The 26099-nt window shown below is 37.7% G+C and overlaps 2 protein-coding genes across 6 annotated transcripts in view; one reads left to right on the top strand and one right to left on the bottom strand.

The window, feature by feature from the left end:
* The window catches only part of LOC105222154 (uncharacterized), a 41987-nt gene extending 26133 nt beyond the window's left edge, over positions 1 to 15854 (top strand). The window contains exons 9-10 of the mRNA XM_049446362.1: positions 12331 to 12425; positions 15439 to 15854. Coding sequence (XP_049302319.1) covers positions 12331 to 12425; positions 15439 to 15521 — 178 coding nt within the window. The 3' untranslated portion in view covers positions 15522 to 15854. The remainder of the gene's footprint in view (positions 1 to 12330; positions 12426 to 15438) is intronic.
* Positions 15855 to 17083: 1229 nt separating this feature from the next.
* The window catches only part of LOC105222169 (excitatory amino acid transporter 1), a 52030-nt gene continuing 43014 nt past the window's right edge, over positions 17084 to 26099 (bottom strand). For all 5 annotated transcript variants that reach the window (XM_049450944.1, XM_049450823.1, XM_049450987.1 and 2 more), the window contains exons 6-11: positions 22137 to 22179; positions 21892 to 22075; positions 21687 to 21817; positions 21197 to 21626; positions 19455 to 19551; positions 17084 to 19085 (exon numbers count right to left, since the gene is read on the bottom strand). In XM_049450944.1, the coding sequence (XP_049306901.1) occupies positions 19023 to 19085; positions 19455 to 19551; positions 21197 to 21626; positions 21687 to 21817; positions 21892 to 22075; positions 22137 to 22179 (948 nt within the window). In that variant the 3' untranslated portion in view covers positions 17084 to 19022. The remainder of the gene's footprint in view (positions 19086 to 19454; positions 19552 to 21196; positions 21627 to 21686; positions 21818 to 21891; positions 22076 to 22136; positions 22180 to 26099) is intronic.

Raw genomic sequence — 26099 nt, 5'->3', positions numbered from 1 at the left:
GTAAACTTCATTAAGAAGTTCAAGATTAGCCTTAGCAGCGAAGCTGAACGGAATGAATCCGCTCTTGACCCAATGCAAATGGATGATCTGAACGACGGCTCGAAAACGTTGGAGGGAATTGGTTCAGGATTCTCAGCACCGCGCACCAAACTCTCCATACCTACGGGAAGTTTTGGAAGCGTATTTCAAGCAGAGGTCTTTGCTATAAGTCGGTGCGTAGACAACCCAACTATCGCAAAGAGCATATAATCATATTCAGCGACAGTCAAGCGGCACTTATGGCATAGCAATCTCTCTACGCTAGACTAGAAGTATGTAAAGGGTGGGCCATATAAAATTGTAAATTTCGAAGATAGGGCGTAAAAGATTGAGTGTAGCGTTTTCTGTATGGCACGTAGCGCCGTCCTGCTGGAACCAAATGTTCTCCAAGTCTTCCTCTTCGATTTGCTTGAAGAAAAATTCGGTTAACATTGCGCGATATCGCTCACCATTGATGGTTACGGTTCCTTCTTCATTTTCGATGATTCCACCAGACCAAAATCCGCATCATACAGTGATTCGTGCTGGGCGCATTAGCTTCTCGACGATTACGTGCGGATTTTCTGTGACTCAAATGCGACAATTCTGCTTGTTAACGTAATCATCTAGGTGGAAATGAGCCTCGTCCGAAAGGATGATTTTTCAGTAAAATTGCCCATCCTCGGTCAAACGATCTTCTGCCCAATCTGCGAACTGTAGAATAGTGAATAGCAACCCATTTCGTAAATTTTAGACTTTTTACTGAATATCTGTCACTTTCCGAATGGTATATATATATAATATAGATAATTCAAATTTAAAACGTTAGATAGCCCACCCTTTAGAACGACTGAACAGTCTATCAGATCGTAACGAAGGGCACATTATCTGGGTGCCAGCTCACAAATTTTTAGCTGGGAATAAACTGGCTGATGAGCTCCCCTCTCTGCAGCTTATAGCAACCATACTTCCAAATTGGGATCACATCACCTCAATAGCACCTAGCAGTATATTGGAATTTATCAATTTGCTGGGGCTAAGTGAGTCGTTGTGACTTAGAAGAGGGCAAAATAGACTTTAGGTCGCGATGCTATCATCATTTACATATTTATCTATTTATCTAAGGATCTCATGGATTAATTTGCCGCTGCTTGATTCTTAGACTATTTTGTCGGTGAATTATTGTTTTTAAAGCTAAGTAATTAAACGCATATTAATGGTGAAAACAAAAAAAATAGTTTAAGTAGAAATTTTGAAAATGCGTTTTTCATTCATAATATTCCACAATAACCCACACAAAAATGTATCGTTCTAAATATTTACTCGTACAAATTTCTAATTATTTCTGCTCTACAAAATAACCTTTTCCATATACTTGTATAAATAAAATAATTTGAATTATGAGAGCAACCCACGAACAGCACTGTCTATAAATTCAATAAAAACCAACGCTTCGTGGGCATTTTATTAAATATCTTGCATTTATTTGCAATAACTTAAGAGTGAGTGTGCGGTCTGCAGCGCACAACATACACGCCGATCCACCATAACTAAAGGCAACTAGACTAAAAGAGCAACAACAAAGCGCATAAATGAATAAGGTGACATTAAGTGCATGCTATTGTGTCAAATTTGAAAGAAAACAAAACGCATTGAAATCCAAAACCAAGATTATGGGCGCATGCGCTACAAACAGGGAGTACGTACACATGTATGTGTGCATATAAAAAACGCATAAAAACAGAATGTGGTACATGTGTAGCGCCTACAAGAAGGGCAACCTGTTGCAACGAGCGATTGCAGTTTAGCCGTTGTGGTGAAGAGACAGTGACTTTTTTCCGATTCTTTTTAGAGTTTTTTTTTATTTTTTTTTTATTTTTTTTTTATTTTTTTTAGATTTTTTTCCAATTTTATTTTTTTATATTTTTTCTTTTTTTTAGACTCATCTTTCTTTTTTTTAGATTTTGGTGCTGTTTAGTGGCAGTTAAGGTCGCTTTAGTGTTCCTCACTTCAACCTTTGTTGTTATTATTATTGTTATGGTTGACGGTAATGTCACATAAATTTCGTGTAAATTACAATTGCAAAGAAGAAAGATTCTTGCGACAAATATATAATAACGCGGGTGAGGTAACCGATATGCCACAAACACAAACAGATATTTGTACTAGAACAACAAAAACACCAAAATACCTACTTGTACTTATCTAAATGTGTATGGGTGTCATCTAAATGAAATGAAATTGAATGGGCAACTTTAGATGACAACGATTTTGGTGGCTGCGCCCTGTTTGAACTTTATAACAGCCGCTGCCTGCAGCAGCTCGTGCATCTGCGGCATGCAGCAAGCCGTTGTAAGGGTATTCATTCGCTAATTTGCATAATATACAAATTATTACCCACACACACACACAAACACACACATATGTATGCATATACGAGGCATATCGCTATGCGCATTGAACTGTTGTGGCAACATTGTCGTTAATGTCAACTTTTATTATCAATGAAATGTGACTCGACCACTCGGAAGGGAGTCGCAAGAGCGCGTGTGGCGCAGGCGCAACAGCAACGCATAGCAACAATGCCACAGCATACAAAAACAAAAGTCAAATAAATTATATAGATGACAGCGCATTTCATTTAATGCTTATAGGAAATAATATAGAATGCATGTAAACCCTTCTTTGTTGTACAACAACCCAAAAAATATATATTCAATGTGAAGCAAGCTGCATACCACGTTGTTGTGGCATATTAAAGGCGCCTTATCAACACTAAGTAGCTGCCTTTTGAACACATAAAAGGGTATTCTTACTGCAGCGCGCTTTACTATACCCTATATACACATATGTACGTAGATATGTGTGTCCCGTCTCATAACGCTGTTGCTCGTCCTCGCTTTTCTCTTTTATTTTCTATTTGCTTGCCATTTATCTGGCCAATTGGCAATAAAAAATACATAAAACGGCACTATAACGATCACCTGTTGAGTCGTTGGTGCCACAGCCGCAGCGAAGCGACCCTTTCTTATTCTTGTCTTGACTTTGTCGTTGATAAGCCTGTAGTTATGTGGAATAAGGAGTGGCAGATAAGTGGGTAACCGGAAATTATGGATAGCTTTTTAATAAAATTAAATACTTAACAGTTACATACATTGTTATTGTGATATGGTTGACTTTGAAGCAAGGCGTGAGAATGAAATCAGAGATCTCAAACAAATGCTTTGATTCAAATTTCATATATGAAAGTAGGGCGATTGGAATAGGTCAGGTTCATAAGGGTTATTCAGACCAGCTTTACCAATTCGTTAGTCGTTACTTGGTAGTTTTTTACGTGCCTTTTGTTTTTGTAAAATTAACAGATTACCGTTTCACTGCGTAACAAGGTACCAGACTGGCAAGCTAGATAATTTTTTGTTACTTGGAAACATCAATCGTCTGTTTGTTATACTTGTACGTTGTTGTCCAAGAAGTTCATTTGATTCACATTTACTGACCACTACAAAATAATTTTTGACACATTTTTAAAAATTTAGTATATAAAGAACCGACATCAGCTGCTTTGTAGAATATGGTCGGAAGAAACTATGCCCGACGATTGAAATTTAAGAGTATATCCAAAAAAGGGAGACCACATAATCTGCGCCAACTACCGTGGAATAAGCCTCTTCAACATCGCATATAAGGTTCTATCGAGCGAATTGTGTGAAAGATTAAAGCCAACCGTCAACAGACTCATTGGGCCTTATGGGTGTGGCTATAGGCTTGGAAAATCAATAACTGGCCGGATATTCACCACGCGCAAAATTCTCGAAAAGACTCGTGAAAAGAAGAACCGACACACACTACCTCTTCGTCGATTTCAAAGCTGTAAAAAGAAGTTGCCTTAAAGCAGCTATGTCTGAATATGGCATTATTCCTGCAGAACTAATACGACTGTGTAAACTAACGCTGAGCAGACCCAAAAACTTTTAATAGCTGCGTCAGGATCGGGAAGGACCTCTCCGAGCCGTTCGATGCCAAACTAGGTTTCAGACAAAGCTACTCCCTATTGTGCGACTTCTTCAACTACCGCTGAAAAAATTAGTTCGAGCTGCAGATATAAACAGAGAAGGTACAATCTTCTACAAAAGTGTACAACTGCTGGTGTACGCCGATGATATTGATATCATTCGCCATAAAAACCGCGTTATTCTGCTTCTCCAGGTTAGACAACGAAGCGAAGCAAATGGGTCTGGTAGTGAACGAGGGCATGACGAAATATCTCCTGTCAGCAAACAAACAGTCGTCGCACTAGGGACTTGGCTCCAACTTTACTGTTGACAGTCATAATTTCGAAGTCGTAGATAATTTCGCTTATCTTGGAATCAATATTAATAGCAACAACAATGTCAGCCTCGAAATGCAACGCAGAATAACTCTTGCCAACAGGTGCTACTTCGGACAGAGTAGCCAATTGAGTAAAGTCCTCTCCTTACGAAAGGCTAAATTCTAAAGTCACTCATCATCCTCGTCCTGATATATGTTGTAAAAGCCAATAAAGAAAGAGAAGAAGTATGATATTAAATAAAATTGAATCAACTGTTTTGGAACAAACTTTAGCACACTACTGAGTTGGAGCAAAAGTACGGTCACAGTTAAGTGTTTTATTGAAGTATCAATTAACAAATCACTAGATTAATGAGTTCGGTCTGAATATTTCCTGTTAAAATAACCAGTAAAAGTATTATGTTAAGGCTAAAGATATGAGAATAAAAAACCCATTGTTTCTTTAATAGTTAGACTTAGTAATCAGTATCTCACGCTGTATAGCAGCAATCGGGTTATGCTATATACCATTAAAAAAATAAGGTTTCATATTAAAAAAACTGTTAGGACCGTTTTATAATTGTTTGACTCAATATTGTTAGAGCAGCTGCCAAAGATAGACACCAGCAAAGAGAAAAAACGCCATATTTTATAGTTTCCTTCGATAAATTAGGCTGTAAATGTGAATAGCGTTTGTGGTCCTGATACTGTAACATCAAATCATGTCCAAATTTGAAATCGTCGATTCCGTTCCATTAATTTAGATTATTATGTCAACAATGCATCACGCTCTGGAAGACCAATTGCCAAAAATATACTCGTATATTAAATACGAGAAATCCTCCAGTTCGGCCATCATATAAGCATTGTTTCGATTGCCTAAGAGCTCAACATGGCACAAAAACCGTTTACAATCATTTAAATAAGGCTGAATATAAAAAGAAGTACGATGTAAGGGCGTATGGCAATACGTGGTAACGCATTCATATGCGAAGAGCTACAGAACCGCAATGAACTCGTTCTATCTCTAAAGCGGATGGCTAATGAGAATAAAAAATGGGTCACTTCTGACAACGTCAAGCTAAAGCGATCGTGGTCGAATCGCGGTGAGCCGACGCAAATAGCGACCAAACCACCTCTGACGGTCTGAAAGGTTTTGCTATATATTTGTTGAGATTGGGTGGGTTAGCAGGTAATCATCTATTATGAGCTGCTTCCCTACTACTGAATTTTTAACTGGGACCTATACTGCCAACAAATCAACCATCTGTAGTAAGCAATTGCTCAGAAGCGACCTGTTTTGGCCATTAGGAGAAGTATTGTGTTCCATCAGTACTACTCTAGGCTACAAACATCATTGAAAGTGACAATGCAGAACCTTCTGGAACTTTATTGTGAGGTTCTTAAGCATTTACCTTATAATCTGGACTTGGCGTTAAGTGAATGTTTATGGGGAATGATTTTGTTGGTGAAAATTTCGCTTCAAGAGAACCTTTCGAAAATCGGCTGTCGCAGTTTTTTGCAATAGGGATGAGGATTTTCTATGAAAGTGGCATTATGAATTTACTTGCAAAAAAGCAACAAGTTTTGAATCAAATAAATCGGATCATTATAATTATGCTACATTGTCTTGTGTCTTGGACATAATAGAAGGATATACTTCGTATTCATATCTTTAATGCTGTTCACATATCGGGCGACTACTCTTCGTAGGTCGAGTAACCATTTTCAGGACGAGACAAAATCCAAACCTATGGAGAAATGTTTTCTACATATCTTATTCGCTTCAGTAGTCCAAAGTAGTCACAACCTGATCAATATTTTGACATTCAACTCTTCATCACACATGCTAAAAATAGTTGTAGTGTAATTCAACGAGTAGCTAAGTGTTTTTATATGAATATATGTACATATAATCAGCTGAGCAAAAATACTTAAAGCTGTCGGAGCTGTCACTCAAACTCGAGCCACAGAGTGATCACAACAACTGCGCCTCGGATCAGGCATTCCTTGACAGCGCTTCAATATACCTGAATATACTTATACTATATATAAAAGTGAGTCTGTACTCCCATGTAAGTAAGCTTAGGCTTGAAAGGTAAACTTTTCAAAATAACCGCCGCAATTAGTAAAAGCGTTAAGTATGTACATATTTAAATGGCATACAAATTATGTGGGCGAATTCCCAAAGATGGTGAATCATGTGTAAATATGGCAGGGCTCGAGCAAAAATTAATGTGCCAACATGCCCGAATGCCAGTATTCATACATGTACTTGTAAGCTTGTAGTCTATTTTTACTTAGTTTGTGCTTGATTGAGTCTTAAGAGCCTACAGCTTCATAACTGACTGCGATCCCATCATCTATCATCCTCTGTAAATGTTGCTGCGAAGGTTTACTCATACCGCTGACGGCTTACTTTCATATTATTATAGCTATTTGTATGTATTAATATTTACTATTAAGGTAAATACAAATATACACTAATTACTGGCAGTTTACACGGCAAGTAAAGTCATACATAGATCAAGTTATTATACTACTTGACGGGACACACCCCAAGGAATGCGGTAGAGACCCTTCGCTATTAGCTAGATGCTAGTGTAAGCGTTGGAAGGTGGATTATTGCTGGGGAATCTACTAGCAATGTCAGCGCAGGCATATGTCAATGTCAAATTTTTCTTGATTTTGCGCTGTAAAGAATTCAAGTTGCATACTTATAAAACTCTTTTATTGTTTTGAATTTGGTTTTTAATTTTTATACCCTAAACAGTAGAGCGGGTTAAAAATCGCTGGCTCGAAACAGGTTTTAGACCCATAGTCTCTTCGGCGAAGTAGCTCAGAATGATCCGTAGATCATTTCTTGTATACGCAATTTTAGAGAAAACAAGTAAGTTTCGCGTGCAACTGAACATTTTATACTCTTGCAACTTGAAAGAATCAAAGGCAGGGAAATACTTTATGGTGTAAAATGTTAAGCAGAGGATATTCGACAAAAGGATTGTTAGAAAAACGAAAATCATTATAAAGGGTGATTTTTTAAGAGCTTGATAACTTTTTTTTAAAAAAAAACGCATCGCAACTCATCGGTTCTTTATTTGAAACGTTAGATTGGTTCATGACATTTACTTTTTGAAGATAATTTCATTTAAATGTTGACCGCGGCTGCGTCTTAGGTGGTCCATTCGGAAAGTCCAATTTTGGGCAACTTTTTCGAGCATTTCGGCCGGAATAGCCCGAATTTCTTCGGAAATGTTGTCTTCCAAAGCTGGAATAGTTGCTGGCTTATTTCTGTAGACTTTAGACTTGACGTAGCCCCACAAAAAATAGTCTAAAGGCGTTAAATCGCATGATCTTGGTGGCCAACTTACGGGTCCATTTCTTGAGATGAATTGTTGTCCGAAGTTTTCCCTCAAAATGGCCATAGAATCGCGAGCTGTGTGGCATGTAGCGCCATCTTGTTGAAACCACATGTCAACCAAGTTCAGTTCTTCCATTTTTGGCAACAAAAAGTTTGTTAGCATCGAACGATAGCGATCGCCATTCACCGTAACGTTGCGTCCAACAGCATCTTTGAAAAAATACGGTCCAATGATTCCACCAGCGTACAAACCACACCAAACAGTGCATTTTTCGGGATGCATGGGCAGTTCTTGAACGGCTTCTGGTTGCTCTTCACCCCAAATGCGGCAATTTTGCTTATTTACGTAGCCATTCAACCAGAAATGAGCCTCATCGCTGAACAAAACACGCGCGCGAAACACATTTCGAACCGAACACTGATTTTGGTAATAAAATTCAATGATTTGCAAGCGTTGCTCGTTAGTAAGTCTATTCATGATGAAATGTCAAAGCATACTGAGCATCTTTCTCTTTGACACCATGTCTGAAATCCCACGTGATCTGTCAAATACTAATGCATGAAAATCCTAACCTCAAAAAAATCACCCGTTACATATGTAGTATATGGGAATTAATGGTAGTATCGACGGACACTATATGCCATGAATATGCCACATACTAATAAAATGTTCCCTGAGTTTTATTAAGGTTCCTCATATACCATTACCTATCATGTGGAGTAAGGTCACTCGGATGTTATATGTTTGTTCTATGAGGGCTAAGTTATGATTCAACCCATTTACGACACCCAGACAAACTATTCTCAAAGAAAGATTATCTCTGAATTTAAATTATATATCTCACACATTGACGGATATTTGTGGTAAAAGGGCAACTATAGGCTACAGGCAACTGGGGGTGCAAATATTCGGTACCTATGGCTTGAACAGTTTTTGTTGGATTTGGACCATTTATAGTCATAAGATCGCATTCGCTAAAGGAATTATTCGTGCAAAGTTTTATCCCGTTATATTAAGTACTTCTTGATTTGTACACTGGCAGGGAAAGAGTCAGATGATTGCTGTCGGACTGCAGTCACACTGTAATATAAAAATGTTACATACCGAGTTTGGTTGAAATCGGTCCACCAGATCCTAAGGGTTAGCTTCTTGTGTGAAAAATTTAATGTGTAATGTGCGTATGGGGTCCAACCCCTGGTCAACAGTCAAAGCGGTATGGAAGCTCAACCGGTGATTGCTTCGGCTACGAGGTCTGACCGGAGACTTAATCTGGAACCACGGGAACAGGAGCCCTTGGAGTTCGCACCAACCTGCTCATACGGACTGGTTCCTCGGAGAGTATCGTGATGGGTGTGGTTAAAACCCGAATGCGGAAAGAACTGACACTTTGTCAGTTGAATGTGGACGTATTGCAACCGGGTGCCGGACTCGAATTAGAGCAGAGTTTTTAGATGGCCCTCGAACCTTACCAACCTGTTTATTGTGTCCGTTTACGCGATTATAGCCGAGTTAACAACAGCGCGACAGTCGTTTCTTCTTTCCCCTACGTGACGCCAATTTGATATTCCAAGCGAAGCCAAGTCCTTCTCCACTTGGTCCTTCCAATGGAGTGGAGGTCTTCCTCTGCTTCCCCCGGCATGGACTCAACAGTTGTTGTATCGTCCAAGCCTCTGCACCATATACATATAGCAGGAAGGGAATAATGAGTGACTTATAGAGTTTTGTTTTTGTTCGTCGAGAGAGGACTTTATTTCTCAATCGCTTCCTTAGTCCGGAATAGCACCTGTTGGCAAGAGTTACCTGCTCTGGATCCATACTCCTCGGACCGCTATTAGCTTAACAAAATCAAGCTCTTGTTAGGAAACTCTTTATTTGTGAAATGTATAGTATAATAGCTTCGTTAAAACAGAAGTTTACGTATTTTCATTCTTAAAATTTTCCATCACATTTTTACTTTTTTACTATATGAATACAATATTTCTTCATACTACCCCACTTATTTGTTGCTGGGTTTTCTTGTGAATTGCTAATGGGTTAATGACAGTCAGCAATGCGATCGGGAATGCGAATGCGAATGGGAACAAAGCGAATGCGTAGGCGAACCTGACTCAAAACAAATCAACGCTCACGAACACGCAAGCAAATCCAGAAAAAACACATAAGTTGTTTGCATTCGAATATATGAACTCACTTACATATACCTGTACGTATGCATTTCACTACCAATGACTTACATTTGAGAGCGCGAACATTTAACCAAAAAAGGTATTATAACCAGCACTTGAAGTTAGAGACTCTCACCTTCTGTTGCTGTTGATCTTAATACGTGTGTATTTACATACAGACTTATCTAGCGAACATACAAACGATCAGTTAAAAAGGCAGTTGAGCATGCGCGCGTTGCCTATGCACATAACTTTGTTCTTGTACCGCTGATTTTCCACACTGATAAAAATCAAAGAATTCAACACTATACTTTGATGTAAAAATTATGCATATAGAGGGTGTAACAAAATGTGAAGGTCCGGTTAATTATGCTGCTTTAGAGTTGGTAAACTTACTGGATGGACTACATATAGAGCCGTTTTTTTAGCGTACGGATCGCCAAGACGTAATATTACTCTAGACAATTGATCTTCAGCTTGAAGAAGCAGACAGTTTATTAATTCAGCTGGCACAATTGGATTTTGACATTTTATGAAAATATTTAAAAAAAAACAGCCTTTGTTTTCGTGGCCTAAACAACTTCGAAACCTTTCACGCTTTCAAATTAGTCCATTTTTTTCTAAGGTGGGATGTTAATGAACATTCATATGTTCAGCAAGAGAAAAATTCTGTAATATATTCTCTTCTTCTTCTTTGTTGGCGACGAGTTTACAACAGCGCGCCAGTCGTTCTTCCTTTTTGCTGTTTGGCGTCAATTGGATAGTTCCTTCTCCATCTGGGCTTTCCAACGGAGTGGAGGTCCTCTTCTTCCTTCGCTTCTGGTCTGATTCGTCAAGAGAGGGCTTTACTTCTCAATTGCTTACTCGGTCCGAGCTATTCTGCGTTGAATTTCGAAGCTTAAATTGTTCTGGGTGTTAATGCTGGTCCCAAGATAGACGAAATTATTTACGACTTCGAAGTTATGACCGTCAATTGAGACTTGGGAGCGACTGTTTGTTTGATGACAGACCCTCGTTCAGTACTACAAGTAGATCACTTGTAAGATAAGATGATTGTTGACCATTTCGTTAAAGTTTTTTTTTATAAAAACCCATTCAAAGAATGGTCAGAATGATCAGAAATGTCAGAATTCCCCGAGATGTTGCTTATTATTTGGGTGATCCAAAATTTCTCTGCCGGTGTTTTCCAAATAGTTTTAAGCGATATTGCAACCTGACTCAGAACGTTGTCAAACTGGAAATTTATTGCCTCGTGTTTGGTTAAAAATTTTGAACGATTTTTGTCAATCACTCGTTATTTTTTGATGAGTTGTAGCGTTCCCCATTAATAGTTTCACCCAGAAAGAGGAAGTAGTACCTTGGCGTTTTAGAAGCATTACCTCGACATCATGAAATATTCGGCTTTGCCATTGATTTGACTGCTTGGTCAGGTTTCAGATATGATTTTTTGAATTGAGTGATAACGTAATAGATCAATTTTTCAGCACCAGTCACAATCTGGTGCAAAATCGGCTTCAGGCATGGTCAAATATTGGTATGCCTTTCATCAATCACATCCAGTACAGCGATAAACTTATAAAACCCTATATATGTATGTTTTTGCAAATTTGTTAGAACACGGAAAGTTGAAGAACTCGAGATCAATGTATAGTAAATAATGTACCCACCTAAATTCAAAAATTTTGTTTTATTTAAATATTCTTGAAAAACTAAGTGATCTTGATCCATTCCTGAACAAGTAACCTTTCAGTAAAATCAATAACTAGTTTTCGAAATCAAAATTGACTCATTGCGACACCCTTTATTTGGATTACTACAAATAAATAAATGTTTAAGGGCGTAGTGATGATCGCTGGTTGATTGCCGCTGTGATAACTGATCATTTGGTAGCTCTTTGAATCTCTCGCGCCTATCAATACACTCTTCCGCTTACATTCTCCTACTCGTTCGCTCTGCTTTTCGCTGCATTTCGGCTATCGTGTTTCTTTATCACTGTCACTTACCACAATGTAATTGTAAATATCAGTGATGACTTGTTGTTGTTGTTATTGTAACCAAGCCTAACCTAACAATGTTCACTTGCTCAGGCCGTTGATTTAGTATCACCGCAGGGTGATTATCCATACAAAAACTCTTTGGTTGCGTAAACATTTTAATAACCTTTTCTTGTAATTGTAATTTGTCTGTTGGGCAAACAAATCATCGTCATCAGCAGTGTGCCTTTTTCGGCATACTCAACACGCATACATATATGTACATACTCACACAAACAATGTGGTAGAAGTTGAAGTGCGCCCTTTGCTGTTTGATTTGGTTGAGTACGCCACTTAAGGCTTAGGACACTTTGATAAATAGATTTTCAAGGTCCATGAATTACATAACTGCGGCATGAATTGTCTTGTGGTTTGGTGAATAAATAATTGCTTACATTTGTATGTGCGTATGTATGAGTTTATTTGTTTTGGTTCTTTTTACAGTGGCGTACAGTGCCGTGACACGCTGAACGGGCCGCAATGCGACGCTTGCCCACTTGGCTATGACGGCGACGGACGTTCGTGCACAATACGCTCAGGTGAGTGCAAAGAAAGTTTACTTAAATTATATAGTTTAAATATTTGTATTTTTCAATACAGTTACTACTTAAATTTGTATACGAGTATAGTAAAAAGAAATCTATTATTTTTCAATATATGGCTTTAATATTAATATGGCAAATGGTTAAAGAAAACCCTTTACCCTTCCTCTTCACCACACTCGATAAGATGAATTTCCGACGAACTTAATCTAAATCTTACCGATCCAAACAGGTTTAAGAAAAACGAGCCCTTAGGCGGATAAAATTTGGGTTAATTCCGGTAACGTTGCACCGGCCAGCTTGGAATGAGTCTCCGCATGACTCCACCACTTTGTATGCCAACCAAATAAATAAAACTGGATACAAAAATAAGCTCGAAATATGAGTCTCACACAAATCAACGTAAAAAAACCTCATGGACTGAGTTTCCATCTGTGATTTGCTGCTGAATCGCCACAAAAAACTGAATCATCTATTTCTGGTGATGAAAAGTTGGTTACTTATCAACGTCAAGCAAAGACGGCAAAAACATAGAAACCGCTTGATGTAAGCCATCGCCCATAAGCGGCTTTGGTCAATAGGAGAGTAATTGTGTTCCATCAGGACAGAGCCAAGCCGCACACATCGACCAGAAACTCCGATAGCTTGGTTGAGAGGTTCATATGCTTCCATATAATAGTCCTCACTTAGCATCAAGTCCTATCTTGAGACCCAGCATTAATCATTGGATAATATTCGACCAAATAGCACGTCCAGCTCGCTCGCAATAAAGAAAATATAGCAGCCGTAGCTCAGAGTGTACACGAAGGCATAGACAGTCGATTCAGCGACGTTCGCAGCAACTCGAGCTGACTTATGGGACAACTTGACGCATTTTACGTCGATATATTAAATTGAAAGCGTACAAAACACCGCTAGTGGAAAAACTGAAGCCGCTGGATTAGTTCCAACGGATCCAACGATTGAAACAAGCAAAATATGGAACAAAGATCAACCTAAAGAGATTCAAGAGCTGCAATTTTGATCAGAAAAAGCAACGGTTGGTGTGGTTTGTGGACCGATGGAATTATCGGCCCATATTTCTTCAAAAATAATGCCATCACCGGAACGTAACCGTCAATGGCGGCCGTTATCGCGCCATGGTAACCGACTATTAGGTGCCTAAAATTGAAGCTCGTGATCTCAGGGGCTCTTGGTTTCAACAAGAGCCGCTTCCCACACATCGCATCAATCAATGGATTTATTGAGAGAACACTTCGGAGAGCAGATGAATTTCACGTTTTGCACCGATCGTTTGGTCACCAAGAACATCTGATATCACTCCGTTAGACTTTTTTCTGTGGGTATATGTAATGTCTAAAGTTTATGCACACAGACCCGCTACGATTCCAGTCCGAATGCTCGAACGAGTCATTGAAAATTGGACATCGTATTGACCATCTGAGACTTAGCTCCTACCATCATTTGAAGGAGATAATCTTCAAAAAATAAATGCCAAAGAATATTCTTTCGTTTTAATATAATAAAGGGGGAATCCCATTAAATTTGAAATTTATGTGTTCTTTAAAAAAGTAGGCAACTATAAATAGATTACCCTTTACAATAAACTATACGAAGGCTGTCCGATAAATAACCGACCTAACCATGATGCACGCGACTTTTTCAAATTTTTTTTTTTTATTTTTCTACATAGTCTCCTTGTAACTCCACACACTTCTCCCAGCGATGCTCCCATCTCTGCAACCCTTCCAAATAGTACTTGGCGTCTTTGTCTGCAAAATACAAGTTCACGAAAGAGATTGCCTCCTCATTTGACGAAAATCTCTGGCCGCCGAGCGCAGTTTTAAGTTGAGGAAACAAAAAAAAGTCGCTTGGTGCTAGATCCGGTGAATAAGGTGGATGGTCAAGCAGTTCGAACCGCAATTCGTGGATTTTCGCCATGGCGACTGTTGAGGTGTGAGATGGTGCGTTGTCTTGGTGGAACAAGACTTTCTTTTTTTGCAAATGTGGCCGATTTTTCGAAATTTCTTCCTTTAGCTTGTCCAATAATGATGCGTAGTATGCTCCTGTTATAGTTTTTCCTTTTTCAAGATAGTCGATAAAAATAATTCCATGGCTGTCCCAAAAAACACTCGCCATCACTTTCCCAGCCGAATATACAGCTTTAGGTTTTTTTGGGGCTGGTTCCCCCTTTTCAATCCACTGTTTAGATTGGGTTTTTATTTCGGGCGTATAATGATGAATCCAAGTTTCGTCTACAGTTATCAATCGGCGCCAAAACTCGGTCTTATTGCCTCTAAACTGAGCCAACAGGGCGCTGGAAATGTTCATGCGCGCACGTTTGTGGTCTAGCGTAAGCAAACGCGGCACCCAACGCGCGGACAGCTTTCTCATGCCCAAATCTTGGTTTAATATGTGACAAACAGTTTCTTTTGACATCTTCATAATCTCAGCTATTTCCCTAACTTTAATCCGGCGGTCGTCTAGTACCAATTGATGAACTTTAGCGATGTTATCGTTAGTGGTTACAGTTTTTGGACGCCCAGGACGTTCATCATCTTCCAAGCTCCTGCGACCACGTTTAAATTCAGCTGTCCAAAATTTTACGGTGGTAAACGATGGTGCAGAGTCACCATACACAGAGTCCAACTCATCTTTGATTTGTGAAGGCGTATTGCCTTTCAAAAATAAAAATTTAATTACAGCTCGATATTCAATTTTTTCCATTTTGGGGAAATCACCGAAATAGACTCACAAAAACGACTGTCAACAGATAATTGCGCAAGATAAATTTCTGAAATTTTGGCGAGTAGCTATGATAATATGCACAAGTTGAAGTAGAAACTTTTTTTTCAGATATGCCGCTAGCTTCACGTTGAGGTCGGTTATTTATCGGACAGCCCTCGTACTAAGTCTTCAAATTAGTAATGGATTTCTTTTTACTACACCCATATTTAAGAATAGTATTATATATATTTTATTTCTTTCTAATGTTCGAATTTTATTCCAGCCAACATCTTAGTGCCCTCTCATAATGTTCAGCACTATCAACGCCAATACACTGCACGCAAATACTCCGTTATCACCTCGTGAAGCGGCCTCTAATCAAAGCCGAAGTCAGCACGAAGCAAAGCAAACGTATGCATGGTAGCATGTGTGCCCTAATTTTAGTCAATTGTGTTTAATAATTGCAATATAACTTGCCTTAACATAAAATATTTATATTTTTGTTCAAGTATTATCGAATCCAAAAAGCGAAAAATTTTAAATACACAAATATGATTTATACATAATTTCCTTGTATCCTTAATGCTGCAAAATGTCTAACCAATTAATGAAAATGTATAACTGTAAAAAGAAGTTTGAATAAAGTAGAGTTTAATATTAAAAAAAAGTCTTAAAAATAATTAATAAGACTGAATTGAACACTTTACTCTTTCTACGCCATTGGAAAAAGTTCAGAAAGGGCTCGCTGCGCTGTACATAACGGGAGCTTTAAGAACAACTCCAACGGCGGCTCTTGAACTGATACTGGCACATCTGGGCTGTAGGACGGCTGCGGAAGCGTTGGGACGCCGACCTTGGTTAGGTAGCTGTTCACAAGGAAAGCGGTGTGAGCCGGGACGTTGTCGTGGTTCACGTTCAATGTTTATGGCGCAAGTTCAAATGCTCCGTCACAAAGTCATGACCCACAGATTTTGATAAATTTAACATCTGGCCAATTAAACGAATACTTTGTCGACGGTCTGAGTTCAAAACTTGCGCACACGAGTAACATTGCCGGTGTTTGTCGAAGTCGCAGGACTCCAAGCACGGTCTTCATCATCGACCTCTTTCTATCCTTCAAAAAGGGGCTGGTGCCACCGACTTCTTTCTAAAGCATCATCTGGGTAAGCCTGCTTGATTATATTTAACGTCTCTGTCGCAGATTTACCAAGTTTACGAAATATCTCCTGTCATCAAACAAACACTCGTCGCATTCGCGTCTTGACTCCCCCGTCACTATTGACAGTAATGTAAAAAAAGTCTTAACTTCGAAGTCGTAGATAATTTCGTTTATCTTGGAACCATCATTATCATCTACAACAACGTTAGCAGAAATTGAGAAGTAAAGTCCTCAAAAGTAAAGTCGACGAACAAACACTAAATTCTACAAGTCACTTATCATCCCCGTCCTGCTATATGGTGCAGAGGCATGGATGATGACAACATCTGGTCAGTTGGTATTACGAGTTTTCGAGAGAAACGTTATGCAGAAGATTTATGGGCCTTTGCACATTGTCAACGCCGTATGCCCCAGTCGATGGAACGGTGAACTTTAAGAGATATTAGACGTCATTGACACAGTTCAGCGAATTAATATGTAGAGAGCGGCTACGCTGGTTAGGTCATGTCATCCGAATGGATGAAAACACTCCAGCTCTGAGAGTATTCGACGCAGTACGCGCCGTGGGACGCAGAGGAAGACTTCCATTTCATTGAAAAGACTAGGTGGAAAAAAATTTGTATCTCCAATTGACGCCAAACAGCAAAAAGGAAGAACGACTGGCGCTCTGTTGTAAACTCGGCTATAACGGTGTCTATGCCAATGAAGAAGAAGTATAATTATAGAAGTATAAATATAGTTTACTTCAGTGGAAAATAAAACAACAATATTTATAACTAATTAATTAATTTATTTATAATTTTATTGTTATTGATGACACTATGCACTATCTACGCAACTAATGCAAATTTTAATACATAAGAGTATATAACCATTTTTTTTTTAATTTTCTACCACTTATCGGACCGAAAAAAGCACTTTATATGCTCCAAAAAATCAAATATTGAATTTTTAAATATTTTTTATGTGTATATGTATACATTTCAATTTTAATTATTATGCGCTTATGCCGATATATGCATGCGCGTTATTGTCATAAATCGATCTTATGCTATTAAGTATTTACAAGTTCTTAATACGAACACTCAAGATTGTGAATTACACGTAATATTTGCATATTTAATTAATATTTCCCAATTTTTGTTTGTAATTGTTGTTTCGTAATCTGTATGTATTTGACAAAATGTATTCAAAAATGAACTTTTGTTATTGAAATCGTTGCTATTTGTTTACTTTTTAACGGTTAAATTTGAACTTTACGGTTGAAAGTTTTACACATTTATGTAACTATTTTAACGCAGCATAAATTTTTAATATAATTGCTGCGCTATAATATTATTTTTTTAATAATTGTAATTTTTTTATGAATTATTTTTTTTTTATAAATTATTATTTCTTTTATAATTAAATTTATTTTATAATTAATTATTTTTTAATTAAATTTTTTTTTATATAATTCATGAGTTTTTTATGTTTGTGTACGCTTAAAATTGCTTAAAAATATTTATATTTTTGAAAACAGCGCATATTTTTGGCGAGTTAATTGGGTTTCTTCTTTTGTTTTGTGTTTTTTTTGTTTTTGTTATTGTAAATACTTGAACTGTTTTTTACTGCTCTGCTACATACAGTCACTTATACATACAAAGTAAATGCTGATACTAAAGAGTACGTCAGATAGAATTAACTGTTATGTTTGCGCTATTACAATTATTTTTTTTTTCAATAAACTACGGAGTTCGAAAATTCCAACATTTGAGTATAATAAACTGGCGCTATTATTTTTGGTTTTGTGTTTATTTAACAATTATTCGACTTTCGTCATAATAATATGTAACAGTGTCCAACAACTAAGCAAACATGTAACTGTACTACAAAATTGCGGGTTTCTGCTATATGCTATATGCTGAGCATTTGCAGTATTTAATTATTAAATTAAATTATTTTCTATACTTTCATTAATTACTTTTAATTAAATTAACTAATTAATTTTTCAATTTAATTTCAATATTTTAATTAATTTAATTAATTAATTAATTTTTAATAATTAAATTTAATTTCAATATTTTAATTAATTCACATTAATTAAATTAAATTAATTTTTTTATTAATTACTTTAAATTAATTAATTTTAATTAATTACATTAATTTAATTAACGTTAATTAATTTTAATTTTTATATTAATTTTGTAATTTTAATTAATTACTGTATTTAATTAATTAATATTTTTTAAATATCATTTTATTTTTAGAAAAATTAAATATTACGGAAAATTTTTAAATAATTTTTAGAAAAAAGTTTTGAACTGTCTTTTATTTACAATTTTAATTTATTTAAAATAACCAATTTTTTGTAAACTTTGTTCTTACCTCGATTTGGCACATACACATGCGCATTAGTTGCATTAATTTGTTTATGCAAAAAATCGTATTCTTTGTTTTTAATACATATTTATAAATAAATTCGGTATACTTGTACTTTGGAAGCACAAATGTTTAGAATTTGTATTGACACAGGCAAAAAAACGTTTATTGGCCACATGACGTTGACGCCGCTGCTTTGCATATACACGGTGCACGCAAACGCACGCATGCACACAGCATTGCTTCAACGCGCCTCACATTATGCAACAAATGGTCGTCTAACGATGTGTGTCGTGCGCGGGTTTCGGCTTTGGTTTTATACGGGGAGGGGTAGGCAAGGTTCGTCTTCATTCTTTCGTTTCATGCCCATTCGCACCAAGTTCGAGGAGCTCATGGGGTTCGGCGTTCAACTAGAAGAATTTATTTATTGAAATTATATATTTTTTTAATTAAAATTGTTTAATTTTTTTTTAAATAAAATTTTAAATTTTTTTAATTTAATTTTTTTAAATTTTTATAAAACTTTGTTCTTTAAAAAAAAATTAATTTTAATTAATTTTAATTTTAATTAATTTTAATTTTTTTTTAATAAAACTTTAATTTTTTTATTTTAATTCTTAAAATTTTTTAAATACAATTTTTAAACATTTTTTTTAAATATTTTTAATTTTTATTATTTATTTCTTTTTAATAAACAATTTTATAATTTTAATTTTGATTTTTAATTTTTTTTAATTAAAAATTGTTGGTGTAATATTGTATTATATATTATTACTTACCCGATCGACACTTTGCAAATCGTTTCTCGATAGATGATTAACCAAAATGGTGCCCAAGGCGTCACACATGACATTGATGGTGGTACGGAAGCGATCTCTATGTAAAGATATTAAAAATAAACAAAAGTGAACAGTGGACAGATTCATAAACTTTTAAAATATCCAATCGAAGGATTACAGTTAAAAATTATTTCAAAGATTCCCTCTTCGCTACTATAGTAAACTATTATAGAGATGCTGATTGGTATCCCTGAAACCTTCATATCTTGGTTGGTTCAAAATGGGAGGCGGGTAAACACCAAACAGCACTTAGGCCATCATTACGTTCCCAGATGATAACCAAATTAAGCCTAATCCAGCAACTCAGTGGATTTGGTAAAAAATTTTATTTATTCCACCCAACCTGCTTGTTAAGAGCACTGGATGTATCCCGTTTCATCCGGCTGAAGACTGAACATTCGCATAGATGATGTTCCAGCGACTTATTATTCTGCGCTTGACTGAATCTATTTTTCCTATTTTCCAAAAGAGGGATCTTAATGGTAGATGTCCTTTGATGACCCTTACAATGTTACTAAGCTCCCTTTTGACTAGAAGAACGTCTATCCGCCATCAACACTACACCAAAGTCACTTTGTATTGTGGTCTGTGTTGCTTGTTTTCCAAGACCTGATGTGTTCTTTAGGCTCCATTGCTTCAAATAACCCTTGAAGGAACTGAATGGCCTGGGGACAGCTTAGGAGAATTGTGTCTCCAGCTGCCCTCTAGTGGACCAACTCGTCTTCCTTTTCATTTCCTTCTATTTCTATATGACTGGGTACCCGCATAATATTAATCTACTAGGGATGTAGATATTTATTGCTTGCATAAATTAATATTTGCGATACCTTTAGCCTTAATTGCTGCTTTGCTATCCACATAAGGTTTAAGGACTTGCAGGTTTGAGCAGTTAGACAAGTGGCCATATGGAACTTTCTTTTATGCTCAGAATTTGAGTCTGAAGGACTAAATTCTGTGTTAGTCATTTAGTTTGAATCGACCTTCTGTGTATGAACTACAGCAGAAGAAGCCTGCCTATTTCACCCTTTCACTATTTGATCCGTCGGTGAATATGTAGATTTCGCCGCTGTAATTATCGACCACAGAACCATTGATTTATCCCTGAATATGGTACCATAAAATTTTTGGGTTTTAGAATAGAACGCGTCAATAAAACATAGATCAAGTTTACTCCCTTCTTCCGAGGATAATTCTATATTAATTCTCAAAGTTTCGTTTTGACAATAACTCGATTATACGAGATCAGATTGCGCTTTACATTTGTTTCCCCTAACCTCAGCGTTAAGCATGTAGGAACCTCAGACTTGGAACATTTTAATCAATTTTCCGGGTCTTGTAATGAACCAAGCTATGAAAATTGATTAAGAAATCTTAGGGATAAATCTCCAATCAAATTTGTGGGTAGGTCATCATCGGATTGTATGAGTTTCTTTCAGTATTTGTCAGACCAGAAATTAATCTACTTCCGTTACTGCCCTTACACTCAAAACTCCTGACCCTTATACAATATTCGATAAGGTGTGGGAAATAAACGTTTACTTTAGAAATCTTAGCATTATTTTATTGCTCAGCACATCCATATAATGCGACTTGTTTCCTCCTTCAACCCATGCTTATATAACCCAGCAGAATACCACCCCTTTATATAAAACAAGGACTGAGTTATAAACACGATAACTTACAGCAACCAATCGACAGCTATAATCAGCGAGACATCCTTCGGTTCCAGTCCCACAGTATCCAACACCATCACCATAGTTACAAGACCGGCTTGCGGTATACCAGCTGCACCTATCGACGCGGCCGTGGCCGTAATACTGACCGCAACAATATTGCCAAAGGAGTAGCTCATCTCACGATATTGGGCAATGAAAAGCGCAGCCACGGCTTCATACAATGCCGTACCATCCATATTGATTGTAGCACCGACCGGAATGACGAAACGTGTAACACGCGGATCGATACCAATACCGTCAAGACATTTAATGGTAAGTGGCATGGTGGCCGAACTGGAGCCCGTACCAAAAGCAGTAGCTAAGACTTGACTCAATTTGGCAATGTAACGGTAAGGTAGTGTGCCCGTGCCCAAGAAGAATATCACAGCAATGGTACCTTTGAACGGATTATAGATTTAATATAATTGAAAACGAACGGCATACAATTTTAACTCACCGAAGCCGTGCAGGAACAAACCCAACATTACCGTTATAAAGTACCAACCCAAAGATTGTATAGTGGCTGCTATTGAGTCCATTTCAATGATTTTGGCAGCTATAAGGAAACCCACACCGAGCGGTGAGATCCTGTTATGACAAAATGAAAATCAGTCCGACAATTTCTTGGTCGAAGCTTTCATTTAACTTCTTCCCAAACTTACCAAATGACCCAGGATGTTATAGTCATCATAGCTTCACTTAGTGAGGTGAAAAAGTCTTGTAGCAATTGACCCTTTTCACGCATGCGACCGATTGTTGTGCCCAAAATTACACTAAACATAACCAAACCAAGTACGTTGGAACCCTCACGTTGTGCTGATTTAAAGTCCCACTCCTCCATGGGTACTGTAACGAAATGAATGATCTTAAGTCTCATATGTACATACTTTTTTAACTGATCACTTACCTGGTGGACTTATACTCGTGTTTTCGAAAATTTCCGTGCGATACTGGAAAATAAAATGTAGGTTACAATATTATTTACAACCTTTTTTATTCATATATAAATTTGTTTCTTTTTGGAAGCTGTTCGTTAATGGATAGACTCAACACATCTTGGTTAATGTTTCAGGTATAAAATTGCAAAACCGACAAGGAGTAGAGCTCGAAAAAAATATTTGACAACGTCACCGAGAACTCTACACTCAGCAAACGCATAATTACTGATGACGAGACGTGGAGTTATGAATATGTCGTTGAAACTCTCTAAGAATCTATCGAATAGCGGTCCAAAAATGTGCCGAAACCGAAAATACCGTCTCAAAGTCGAACAAAAATTAAGGGTATGCTATTGTTGTTGTTTTAACGGGTATCTAATCCCCGTTAGTATGGTAAAGATTAGCTAAATTGTCGTCGACATCATCCAACGGAAGACCCAAAAAACGTTCTGTTTTTATGGGGTCGGACCAAAGGGGGAAGGGTGTTAGATACGTAGGGTTAGCAGGGCATCTAAAGAGGAGGTTAGTGTTATACGAGGACTCGTTGCACGCTGGACATATGTTTGATATGTCAAGGTTGATTCTTGATAAGTAGGAGTTTATCCTGTTATAGTATCAAGAAGAAAGCTGCGCAAAGATCACTCTCAATTCTCGCGGCATCTCAAGATCTACGTATGCAATGGGTTTGACTCCAAGTACGCCATTCACTGAGAGGGAGTTGATGAAGGTGTTAATCGCTCCACTGTGCATAGCTAAAGTTAATTGCGTCCGAAGACTGGTCGGCGTATTGTTTTATGTCATCGACGTAGATTCATGCTCTTAGGCGGCGGTTTCGCTCCAAGCAGGTGACTGCAGGATGATTTCTAAAAAAGCACCCCACCAGAAACTGCTTATATAGAAGTTCAATATGCTCCTTAACTGGGAGCATAGAGGCGTCACTTTGTAAGTGTTCGATAGGAGACGACATCAAAAGGCATGCTGTTGTGACAAGTTTGTAGCTTCCTGGACTGTATTCTACTGTATCTAGGCGACCTTCCCTGTGGGTAGGGGGGAACCCCCTTGGTGCAGGGTGGGAACCGAATATACCCGTCGTAAGAGGCGACTAAGATCCTGGCCGCCAGTCCAGAGTTGTGTGGAAACTCAACTGGTAGTAACTTCGTTTACAAGGTCTTACCAGAGACTTTAACCTGGTACCACGGGGAGCAGTAAGCCCTTGGAGGTAAAACTCCAATCTGCTCATTGGGTTTGGACCTTTGGGGAGATTCGTGGTGGCTGTGGTTAAAACCCAAATCGCGGGAAGAACTGACTTTGTCAGTTCAAATGTTGAGTTGTATTGCAACCTGGCGCCATGCACATAGTACGGTAGAGGTTTTAGATGGGCCTTGAACCCAACCAAGATGGTTAGTGTGTCCATGCCACATTGCCGATTGGTACTGAAAATATTTACCCAGTTTTCAGGGCGCTGATCGACGCATTGTATTGATCCGTTGTGCTTCTGAGCACCGTGGATTTAGGCCTTCGCAGGTAGAATCCCACGTAAAACACTCTCGACAGTTGTATCCAGGCGACCATATTGATGCGGCTTAGTTAAGGAACGGCCGGCTGATTGCCTTATATGTTGCCAACAACGTTTGTTTGTCTTTTCTCAATATGCTGCTGGCTTGACGCATTTTTTTGCGGCTCTGTACCTTGGCAATAATCGAGGTCGAGTGAAGAGAGAAGGCTCACGGGCTGTTGAATGCCACATCTAAAGCCTTAGGGTTATTGACAGTCGGAATTTGCAAGTCGTCGACAGCAATATTAAGGTTAATCCTGTGCTCCTTAGTCCAGTTAGTCGCTGTGGGTTTATTGAGGGAGAGGGTTAGGTTCCGTGCAACGAGGAAGTGAGAAAGGTCCAAGGTTTGAGTACATGCCACCGGGTATGCACATCGTTTTCTTTGGTTATTGTGGTGTGCTTCAACATAAATTCGTTCTAAAGCATCAAACGGTCAATAAGAGATATTCCATGGCCGTTTTAAGGAAATTAGGTAAGTCAATACTTCGCAAACGATCCGATTTCTGGACAAACAATTCATCGATTTATCAACAAGGCAAGCATTACAGCTTGATTGTAACTGACTTTTTGGCCAAATGGATTAAGCATTGGCATGCTCAGGAACCTATGTAACTGAAAGACAATGGTGACATACATATATGTAAGTACAAAATATGAAGTTTGATAACACTAGCCGACAATTTTGACTTTTTTTTTCTGCTCTGAAACCAAACTTGTTTTTTTATGTTGCTTTGATAAGGTACATATATAGTTTGAATATAAAAAAAAAATGCTAGGTCCAGGTTAAGAGAAAAATAAAAGTAAAGTTTTTGCAAAAAATATATTGAATATTACAAATTTTTATCCCTCAATTTATATTTTCTTGTACTTTTTTGAACTTCTGCTGTATTGGTAGTCAGGATTATCACGTAAGCATATCCAGCAATAGTCTGCCAGCATGCTAGGAGTCCATTTGCCTTGATACCTTTTCTCCATACTCAATATGTCTTGGTGAAATCTCTCCCCATGTTCATCACTGACTGCACCTAAATTGGGAGGAAAGAAATCCAAGTGCGAATGTAGGAAATGTATTTTCAGGGACATGTTACACCCTAAAGCCTGAAAATCCGTCAATAGGCTTGATATGAGTTCTTCATAATCGGGTGATTTGGTGTTACCCAAAAAATTTTTTACAACCTCAACAAATGAAAGCCATGCTTTTTTTTCTAGCGTATTTAGTTTAGAGACAAAGTTTTGATTTCGCATCACTAAGTCTCGGAAATATACTTTTAAGGTATTGAAAACCTTCTCCCGTTTTATCCATTGCTTTTACAAAATTTTTCATTAAGCCTAATTTTATATGAAGGGGTGGCAATACAATATTCTCGGGTTCAACAAGACGAAGATTGGACACACTTTTCTGATTAGGTACATAGTCTGTTCTTTTTGGCCACTCTTTTTGGATATAGTGTTTGCTTCGAGCTCTGCTATCCCATTCGCACATAAAACAGCAAAATTTTGTGTAACCAGCTTGCATACCTAGTAACATCCCAACTACTTTTAAATCAGAACAAATTTTCCAAGAATGTTTAGCATACTGTATTTTTTGTAGTAGATTTTTGATATTTTCATAGGTTTCTTTGATATGTACTCCATGCACCTGAATCTATCGCAACCTTTTCCGAACTCGTATAAGAAGTATAACTTCAATAATAACGGGTGATTTTTTTGAGGTTAGGATTTTCATGCATTAGTATTTGACAGATCACGTGGGATTTCAGACATGGTGTCAAAGAGAAAGATGCTCAGTATGCTTTGACATTTCATCATGAATAGACTTACTAACGAGCAACGCTTGCAAATCATTGAATTTTATTACCAAAATCAGTGTTCGGTTCGAAATGTGTTTCGCGCGCGTGTTTTGTTCAGCGATGAGGCTCATTTCTGGTTGAATGGCTACGTAAATAAGCAAAATTGCCGCATTTGGGGTGAAGAGCAACCAGAAGCCGTTCAAGAACTGCCCATGCATCCCGAAAAATGCACTGTTTGGTGTGGTTTGTACGCTGGTGGAATCATTGGACCGTATTTTTTCAAAGATGCTGTTGGACGCAACGTTACGGTGAATGGCGATCGCTATCGTTCGATGCTAACAAACTTTTTGTTGCCAAAAATGGAAGAACTGAACTTGGTTGACATGTGGTTTCAACAAGATGGCGCTACATGCCACACAGCTCGCGATTCTATGGCCATTTTGAGGGAAAACTTCGGACAACAATTCATCTCAAGAAATGGACCCGTAAGTTGGCCACCAAGATCATGCGATTTAACGCCTTTAGACTATTTTTTGTGGGGCTACGTCAAGTCTAAAGTCTACAGAAATAAGCCAGCAACTATTCCA

This window comes from Bactrocera dorsalis, chromosome 1 (genome assembly GCF_023373825.1).
Source record: "Bactrocera dorsalis isolate Fly_Bdor chromosome 1, ASM2337382v1, whole genome shotgun sequence".
NCBI lineage: Eukaryota > Metazoa > Arthropoda > Insecta > Diptera > Tephritidae > Bactrocera > Bactrocera dorsalis.
This window is presented reverse-complemented; position numbering and strand designations above follow the sequence as displayed.